This window comes from Tachysurus fulvidraco, chromosome 7 (genome assembly GCF_022655615.1).
Source record: "Tachysurus fulvidraco isolate hzauxx_2018 chromosome 7, HZAU_PFXX_2.0, whole genome shotgun sequence".
Classification (NCBI taxonomy): Eukaryota; Metazoa; Chordata; class Actinopteri; order Siluriformes; family Bagridae; genus Tachysurus; species Tachysurus fulvidraco.
Genome location: NC_062524.1, coordinates 390,988 through 400,987, shown reverse-complemented (window position 1 = coordinate 400,987; position 10,000 = coordinate 390,988). Strand labels below are relative to the sequence as shown.

Genomic DNA, 10,000 nt, shown 5'->3' with positions numbered 1-10,000 from the left:
GGACACGAGAGAACTCACAGGGACAGAAAGAGTGCAGTACCTTAAAGAGCCCCTTTAGCATGATGTCAATAATTTTGTACTGCTGATTAACATCGTTCAGATCCACCAGGTTCTTCAGGGCGTTGAGCTGATCCTTTCTCTTCACCTCAAACAGACGCTTATCTGACACACACTCAGGAAAATAACTCAGTTCAGGTTTATTTGTATAGAGCTTTAACATAGAACAGAAGGTTATTATAAAGAATAATATACAGATTAATATAATACAAAGTCCCAGATTATTATTACATATATATATAAATGTGTATGTATTTATCCCCACCCCTAAGCATACAGTAGGATACAAATCTCCAGGTTTGTGTCGTGTCCGTGTCGGGGTGTGTGTGTGTTGGAGTTGGTTGAACACACAGTTGCACCAAATGCTGCAATCAGCAGCACAGCAGACACACTCAGCATAGCCAGAAGTGTGTGACACACACTGTAGAGTGCAAACACAGGTACACAACTGTGATGTGGGTAAGAACAGGGATATAATCAGTGTACTGATGGGGGGGGCAAAGAGGGGGACATCCTCACTAACACTGATGGCTTCTCTCTCTCTCTCTCTCTCTCTCTCTCTCTCTCTCTCTCTCTCTCTCTGTGTCTCTCTCTCTCTCTCTCTCTCTCTCTCTGTCTCTGTCTCTCTCTCTCTCTGTCTCTCTCTCTCACTACAACTAACACATGTACAGTTCTAATGTGTAAATGTCATCATAATAACCTATAGCTAACATGGAAAAGTGTGTACACTATAAGTCATGTTGAAGTATGTAAAGGGTGTGTGTGTGTGTGTGTGTGTGTGTGTGTGTGTGTGTGTGTGTGTGTGTTTTATAACTGTGGTCACATTCTAACCTGAGACTCTTACAGTAAAGACTGACACAAGGGAAGGTGCTTATAGGGATCATCAGCTGTGGGCTACAGGTGTTATACACACACACACACTCTCTCTCTCACACACACACACACACACACACACACACACACACACACACACACACCACCCTGTGTTTATGCATAATGTATAAAGGTGTGTGTGTGTGAGAGAGAGAGAAAGAGTGAGAGAGTGTGTGTGAGTATGAGAGAGAGTGTGTGTGTATGTATGTGTGTATGTATGTGTGAGAGAGAGAGTGTGTATGTAACCACAGTTATAAAACACACACACACACACACACACACACACACAAACACACACCACCCTGTGTTTATACATGTATAAAGGTGTGTGTGTGTGTGTGTGTGTGTGTGTGTGTGTGTGTGTGTGTGTATGTATGTGTGAGAGAGAGAGTGTATAAATAACCACAGATATAAAACACACACACACACACACACACACACACACACACACACACACACACACACACACACACCACCCTGTGTTTATACATGTATAAAGGTGTGTGTGTGTGTGTGTGTGTGTGTGTGTGTGTGTGTGTGTGTGTGTGTGTGTGTGTGTAACATTAACACTAACCCGACATGATAATGAATATAAATACAGCCCTAAACCCGGAAGTGATGCTGAGACTCAGCAGTAAACACAAGACAGGAGGATGAGGTCTTACCTGTTACACAGGAAACAGCAGCGGTGATTCCTAACAACATTAACCAGCTGTCACACGTGTGTGTGTGTGTGTGTGTGTGTGTGTGTGTGTGTGTGTGTGTGTGTGTGTGTGTGTGAGATCTTTAGCCTGATGACGTCACGTTATTAACGCTCTTTTACTCACTCACACACACCGGCTCGCACGCGCCACTCCACCGCTGCCACGCGCTGTCCACCGGCGACCAATCACAGCGCTGCTTCTGTACGCTCAGCTCCGCGTGCTGTTCAGTGTGATGTCACTTCCGCCTGCAGCATACACAGACCGGATGTTGTTATGTGTCATTACCGTTAAAATGTTATGGTGTATTTTAGGTTATAAACCGTACCGTGTGGGAGCGGAGAGGGTTGTGTGTGACACACGGGGGGCTGAGACAGAGACACACGGGGGGCTGAGACACACAGGGCTGAGACAGAGACACACGGGGGGCTGAGACACAGGGCTGAGACACGGGGGGCTGAGACACGGGGGGCTGAGACAGAGACACACGGGGGGCTGAGACACAGGGCTGAGACAGAGACACACGGGGGGCTGAGACACAGGGCTGAGACACACAGGGCTGAGACACACAGGGCTGAGACACACAGGGCTGAGACAGAGACACACGGGGGGCTGAGACACACAGGGCTGAGACAGAGACACACGGGGGGCTGAGACACACGGCTGAGACACACGGGGCTCTGGTCCTAGTCCTCTAATCCCTATAAACCCACTAACTCCTGCAGTGCATTATGGGACATCAGAAGGACCACAGGAGGACAAATACCTTCTAATATACTTCTTACTGTACCCTTAAACACAAACGACCTAGATGTAATGACTAACAGCATGGACGCTATATTCACTAGCACATTAGACACTGTTGTCCCATCAGATTACAGAAGGTTAGAGATAAAACACCTGCCCCGGGGTATAATAGTCATACTCACACCCTCAAGAGGGAGACCCGTAACCTCGAACGGAAATGGAGAAAAACTAAATTAGAGGTTATTATAACTGTGTATAAGGACAGTATGTCCAGCTATAGACAGGCTCTATAAGCTGCTAGGGCTCTGAGCACCTGAGCAAACTCATAGGACATAACCAGAACAACCCCAGGGTTTTATTTAGCACAGTGGCTAGTTTAACAAAAACCCAGAGAACTGAACACACGTCCATCACAGTTCAGTAGTGAGGACTTTATGAGACATATAAGAGCACCTTGTGACCCAGTCTCACGTAAAGCTCTACACTACAGTGCTTTACAAGTACAGGTAAATCAACAACTTGTGTGTTAGATCACAGCTTATCTGTATCTGATGCTGAGAAGCTAGTTGATGCCTTCATGACCTCTAGACTGGACTATTGTAATGCATTACTAGGTGGTTGTCCTGCATCTTTAATAAATAGGTTACAGTTAGTCCAAAATGCAGCTGCCAGAGTTCTCACTAGGACAAGAAAGTATGACCTTTAACCCCAATGTTATCATCTCTACACTGGCTACCTGTTAAGTTTAGAACCGATTACAAACTGCTGCTACTTACGTACAAGGCTCTTAATGGTTTAGCTCCCATGTATCTAACTAGTCTTCTAACACGTTACAATCCTTCACGCTCTCTGAGATCACAAAACTCAGGACTTCTGCTAGTTCCCAGAATATCTAAGTCTACTAAAGGTGGTAGAGCGTTTTCTTATTTAGCTCCCAAACTTTGGAATAGTCTTCCTGATAGTGTTCGGGGCTCAGACACACTTTCCCAGTTTAAATGTAGATTAAAAACTCATCTCTTTAGTCAGGCGTACACATAATACATCCCATAATATTGTGCTCTATTACATCAGACCAAATGCACATTATCATCTAGTGCTGGTTAATATTATAAACAGCAGCTACATTAATTTCTCTCCACCGCTTCTCTCTTTCTACACATCACGAGGCTTCCAGACACTGTATCAGCTCTGATCGTCTTCTGTGTGATGAAGATTTTGGACGTCCACTGAGACGAGGACGACTCTGTGAGGATCCTGAGACATCTACAGATCTACCAGCTCCAGTTAGACTCTGTGATACTAAAGAGGAGATGTGACTCCATGTGGTCTTTTACACCAACACAACACTTATCAGACTGTATATATATAATCACACCCCCAGTGTCACCCAGATGAGGATGAGGTTATATAATCACACCCCCAGTGTCACCCAGATGAGGATGAGGTTATATAATCACACCCCCAGTGTCACCCAGATGAGGATGAGGTTATATAATCACACCCCCAGTGTCACCCAGATGAGGATGAGGTTATATAATCACACCCCCAGTGTCACCCAGATGAGGATGAGGTTATATAATCACACCCCTAGTGTCACCCAGATGAGGATGAGGTTATATAATCACACCCCCAGTGTCACCCAGATGAGGATGAGGTTATATAATCACACCCCCAGTGTCACCCAGATGAGGATGAGGTTCCCCTTTGAGTCTGGTTCCTCTCAAGGTTCCTTCCTTTACCATCTAAGGGAGTTTTTCCTCCCCACAGTCACCTGAGTCACCTCAGACTTATTCATTGGGGATAAATACATACACATTTATATATAACTAATATTAATCTTGAATGGTGTATTATATTAATCTTTATATTAATGTTTATAATAACCTTTTGTTCTATGTTCATGTTCTGTAAAGCTGCTTTGAGACAACGTCAGTTGTAAAAGCGCTATAGAAATAAACTTGAATTGAATTGTTCTTCATCTCAATTTAATGAGCTCTTATAATAATTAAACACATTTTTTATATTATTTATTTATTAATTCACTGAACTCGTAAAAATGAAGAATTTTTCCATCAGAAAAATGACGACCCACCACCAATCTGTGTGTAACTCATTCATTACAGACTGAAACCTTCAGGTGTGTAAAGAACAGTTATATGAACAGATCCACAACAATATGGAAATCTATATAAAGAAAAACAAGCATGAATGAAATCTGTTAAAAGCAGTAAACACTTTCATTACTTTATACACAACCTGTGTGTGTGTGTGTGTGTGTGTGTGTGTGTTACAAAGCTAGTGATTCACAGTGAAGTCAGCAAGGCAGATGGATAAACCTCCCACTCGACTGAGACACAATTAAGGACAAATAGTAGTGTGTTTGTGTGTATAAGTGTGTGTTTGTGTGTTGGTGTGTGTATATGTGTGTGTTTGTGTGTTGGTGTGTGTATATGTGTGTGTTTGTGTGTAGGATACAAGAAACACCCAGTGCTACTTTCTGAAGACTGCAGATGGTTGAGGGACTCTAACAGGCTCTCCACTCTCAGCTTCACATCTTCACTCAGAGAACGCTCACTGCACTGAGACACACAGACACAGACACACAGACACAGCCACACACAGACACAGACACACAGACACAGCCACACAGACACAGCCACACACAGACAGACACACAGCCACACACAGACAGATACACAGCCACAGCCACACACAGACACAGCCACACAGACACAGCCACACACAGACAGACACACAGACAGACACACAGACACATACACACAGACAGACACACAGACACATACACACAGACACAGCCACACACAGACACAGCCACACACAGACAGACACACAGACACATACACACAGACACAGCCACACACAGACACAGCCACACACAGACAGATACACAGCCACAGCCACACACAGACACAGACACATACACACAGACAGACACACAGACACATACACACAGACACAGCCACACAGACACATACACACAGACAGACACACAGACACATACACACAGACACAGCCACACACAGACAGACACACAGACAGACACACACAGACACAGCCACACAGACAGCCACACAGACAGACACACAGACAGACACAGAGACACATACACACAGACACAGCCACACACAGACAGACAGACAGACAGACAGACACACAGACACATACACACAGACAGACAGACAGACACACATACACACAGACAGACAGACAGACAGACAGACACACAGACACATACACACAGACAGACAGACAGACAGACACACAGACAGACAGACAGACAGACAGACACACAGACAGACACATACACACAGACACAGCCACACACAGACAGACACACATACACACAGACAGACAGACACACAGACACATACACACAGACAGACAGACAGACAGACAGACACACAGACACATACACACAGACAGACAGACAGACACACATACACACAGACAGACAGACAGACAGACAGACACACAGACACATACACACAGACAGACACACACAGACACAGCCACACAGACAGCCACACAGACAGACACACAGACAGACACACAGACACATACACACAGACACAGCCACACACAGACAGACACACATACACACAGACAGACAGACAGACAGACACACAGACAGACAGACAGACAGACACACAGACACATACACACAGACAGACAGACAGACAGACACACAGACAGACAGACAGACACACAGACAGATACACAGACACATACACACAGACACAGCCACACACAGACAGACACACATACACACAGACAGACAGACACACAGACAGACACACATACACACAGACACACACACAGACACATACACACAGACAGACAGACACACAGACAGACACACAGACAGACACACATACACACAGACACACACACAGACAATTCAATATTCTGCTTTAATACAATATATTTATAGAACACCAAGAGAAGAGCAGCTCTTTATTCTAATCCACACGTGTGAAGCCTGATGATGGTGTAGCTTGAGGTTTGTTGTCCTGGAGGTGGTGTAACACTTTCCTTTATGTTTGTAATTGTATGAAGAACATATAAAATCCTTTAAGGTGGGTTTCAGACTCCATTAAGGCTGTAGTTGTGGACAGGATATGGCTGAAAATCCACAGCCATGAACAATGGGATGTTTTTGTCAAGTGAGACCAGATTCTGGTGGAGGTTTATTATTCATGAGTGATGGAGAAGGAGTATACAGAACAGATCAGGTCAGTCTTTGAGGTGATGAAGCAGAAGCTCAGGAACTGTGGGTGAGAGGCTCAACAAATCTAGTGGAGTCTCAGCTTAGAGCTGCTTTTCCTTTAAATCAAGAGAAAGCAGCTGAGGTGGTTTGGGCTCCTCGTGGAGTGAGAACATGATCCTGGGGCAGACCCACAACCTGCTGAAGAGACTACATCTCACTCTGGAGATGCCTTATGAGCAGGAGTCTGAGGATGTACAACATCTAACCGACTCTCATCCTGCTGCCTAAACATGAATAACTGGTCATGTATATGAGTGTGTGTTTACCTCCACCAGTAGACGTGTAAGAGTGTGTATGGTGTTGTCTTTCAGCTCTTTTACTCCTCTCTCCTCAGCTGTTTTACACACACACACAATTTCTGACTCCCACTGCAAGGCATCTCCAGACCAGTAAACCAGCTACACACAAACACACATAAAGTCACTGTATGTTGGTCTGTAGAACATCTCCATTTAGTTTCTGTGGAGAAACAGCTGTGTTACCAGAGTCAGGAAGCGGAGTGTCGCTGGGTGGAGAGTCACATGTTCTCCTGAGGTAAGCAGGGAGTAGAGCAAGAAACGATTCCAGGGCTGCAACACCACATGCTGAACTACACACACACACACACACACACACACACACACACACACACACACACACACACACATATACACACATACACACACACACACACATATATATACACACACACACAGTCTCACACACACACAGTCACACACACACACAGTCACACACACATATACACACATACACAGTCACACACACAGTCTCACACACACAGTCACACACCCCCCCACACACATGCTCGCACACACACACACACACACACACACACACACACACATACACCCCCCCACACACACGCGCACGCACACACATACACACACACATACACATAGAGTAAGCTGGTGGATCTGTAGTAACCCTTACAATAATTAATTTACATACAATAATTAAACACACACACACACACACACACACACACACACACAGTCTCTCTCACACACACACAAACATATGCACACATACACCCCCACACACACACGCGCACGCACACACACACGCGCGCACAAACACATACACACACATACACATAGAGTAAGCTGGTGGATCTGTAGTAACCCATACAATAATTAATTTACATACAATAATTAAACACACACACACACACACACACACACACACACACACACACACACACACACACACATACACACACACACACCCCTATACCTATAGATGGTCTCCTTCTGTTCAGAAAACATATGAGTGAGTCCAGACAGTTCACAGAGACACTGAGAAGGATCTCCTGCTTCTGTTTCTCTCAAACACACACAGTCATATGAATAATACATGAGACACCAGGTAGTAAAGAGCAAACATCTGTAAAGCAGTAAGACTGTGTGTGTGTGTGTGTGTGTGTGTGTGTGTGTGTGTACACACACCTGTAGTAATAGACTTTGTAGTGCTGTGGTGAAACTTATGGCTCCTTTGTAGCTGAGTGGATGAAGCTCCATACACACTGACACACACACTACAGGAGAGCACAGGTCCATGTCCAACACGGCCTGAAGCAGACGCACTGTACACACTGAACACACACACACATATATATATTTATAGAGGGAGTCTCCAGTGTCAGCACTTTAAAACATGCAGAGGTGAAGATATATGTGTGTGTGTGTGTGTGTGTGTGTGTGTATGCAGAGTTTTACCCAGAAGCAGGCTGTCAGTATGTCTCTTCCAGAAAATTAGGGTCCTCAAAACACTCTCTAACTCTAAACACACACTCTTATGGACCTGAAACACACACACACACACACACACACACACACACACACACACACACATTGAAGAAAGTGGTCCACTTTACATGACATGTGTATGTGTGTAAGATATCAACCTGAGCAGAGTGTGTGTGTTGTAGAGTAATGAGGGAGCTGAGCAAGAGGAAAGAGCAGCAGGTGACTGGTGATGAAGATGAGGAGGAATGACAGTGATCCAGCAGCGTCTGTAGTAACTCCATTAGACCAGTGTTACAGAGCAACATGGATACAGCTAACACACACACACACACACACACACAGAATGGGAGGAAGGTTTAGCAGAACGTTCCTACTAAAGAATAAGTAATAATTTTGCTGATAGGGATGTGTGTGTGCTACCTCGGTCAGCCGTGTGTGTAGGGGACAGAACCAGACAGCAGTAAAGGTAGTTTAAAGCCGGTAGCAGATATTCTGTGTCTCTGCACTTCACTTTTCCAATAAGATTACTGACTACACACACACACACACACACACACACACACACACGTGTCTGTTTGATTCTTAGTATCATTTCTTTCACATTTACTATAATTATAGTGTGTGTGCTCACTGTGCTCACTGTAATACAGCAGTTTCAAGTCAGTGTGGTCCATATCAGTGTGAACTGTAGAGTTCGTCTGCACCATACACATTACCTCCAACATCAGAGATACACAATGTACTACTGGGGGGGGGGGGGGGGGGGGGAAGAGAAGAGACGAGAGGGAAAAGAGAGGGAGAGAGAGAGAGAGAGGGAAGAAAGAGAGAGGGAAAAAGGGAGGGAGAGAGAGAGGGAGGGGGAAAGAGAGAGAGAGAGGAGGGAAAGAGGGAGGGAAGGGAAGAGAGAGGGAGGGAGAGAAAGGGAGGGGGCAGAGAGAGAGAGAGAGGGAGAAGGGAAAGAGAGGGAGAGAGGGGGGGAAAGGGGGGAGGGGACGAGAGAGAGAGGAAAGAAAGGAAGGAGGGGGAAAACAGAAAGAGACAGGAAAAAGAGAGAGGGAGAGAGAGGGGGGTGGGAACGAGAGAGGAAGAGGGAAAGAGGAGAAGAGGGAGAGGGAGGGAAAGAGAGAGGGGGAGAGAGGGAGACAGAGAGAGGGAAAGGGAGGGAGAGAGAGAGGGAGGGGGCAAGAGAGGAGAGAGAGAGAGGGAGAAGAGGGAGAGGAGAGAGAGGAAAGAGAGAGGGAAAGAGATGGTAGAGAGAAAGGAGGGGGCAGAGAGAGAGAGAGAGAGGGGAAAGAAGAGGGAGAGAGAGGGGGGAAAGAGAGAGAGGGAGAGAAAGGGGGGGGAAACAGAAAGAGACAGGAAAAGAGAGGGAGAGAGGAGAGGGGGTGGGCAGAGAGACAGAGGGAAAGAGAGGGAGAGAGAGGGAGGGGAAGAGAGGGGGAGAGAGGGAGACAGAGAGAGGGAGAGGAGAAAGTGAGAGAGAGAGAGAGAGAAGAGAGGAGAGAGAGAGAACATTAGAAAAACAAACCTTCCTTTTCAAAAACAGTGCTACCCAAAAAAATCTGAAGCTTTGTGTGTGTGGTGTATGG

The 10,000-nt window shown here is 45.6% G+C and overlaps 3 protein-coding genes across 7 annotated transcripts in view; 1 reads left to right on the top strand and 2 right to left on the bottom strand.

Annotated features, from left to right (window-relative positions):
- LOC113641896 (coiled-coil domain-containing protein 134) overlaps positions 1-1,860 on the bottom strand; it is a 7,156-nt gene extending 5,296 nt beyond the window's left edge. The window contains exons 1-3 of one of the 3 annotated variants that reach the window (XM_027145031.2): positions 1,758-1,860; positions 345-478; positions 41-162 (exon numbers count right to left, since the gene is read on the bottom strand). In XM_027145031.2, coding sequence (XP_027000832.1) covers positions 41-162; positions 345-456 — 234 coding nt within the window. In that variant the 5' untranslated portion in view covers positions 457-478; positions 1,758-1,860. Of the gene's footprint in view, positions 1-40; positions 163-344; positions 506-1,595; positions 1,732-1,757 lie in introns of those variants that run through there. The other 2 variants (XM_027145029.2, XM_027145030.2) reach the window with 2 other exon arrangements.
- Positions 1-10,000, top strand: part of LOC113653753 (interferon-induced very large GTPase 1-like) — an 859,689-nt gene that overhangs the window by 483,154 nt on the left and 366,535 nt on the right. The window lies entirely within an intron of this gene.
- Positions 4,347-10,000, bottom strand: part of LOC113641893 (meiosis inhibitor protein 1) — a 16,741-nt gene continuing 11,087 nt past the window's right edge. The window contains exons 23-33 of one of the 2 annotated variants that reach the window (XM_047816241.1): positions 9,043-9,156; positions 8,832-8,942; positions 8,570-8,724; positions 8,382-8,466; positions 8,112-8,257; positions 7,900-7,987; positions 7,658-7,660; positions 7,149-7,255; positions 6,933-7,064; positions 4,854-4,957; positions 4,347-4,725 (exon numbers count right to left, since the gene is read on the bottom strand). In XM_047816241.1, the coding sequence (XP_047672197.1) occupies positions 4,674-4,725; positions 4,854-4,957; positions 6,933-7,064; positions 7,149-7,255; positions 7,658-7,660; positions 7,900-7,987; positions 8,112-8,257; positions 8,382-8,466; positions 8,570-8,724; positions 8,832-8,942; positions 9,043-9,156 (1,097 nt within the window). In that variant the 3' untranslated portion in view covers positions 4,347-4,673. Of the gene's footprint in view, positions 4,726-4,853; positions 4,958-6,214; positions 6,805-6,932; positions 7,065-7,148; positions 7,256-7,657; positions 7,661-7,899; positions 7,988-8,111; positions 8,258-8,381; positions 8,467-8,569; positions 8,725-8,831; positions 8,943-9,042; positions 9,157-10,000 lie in introns of those variants that run through there. The other variant, XM_047816242.1, reaches the window with a different exon arrangement.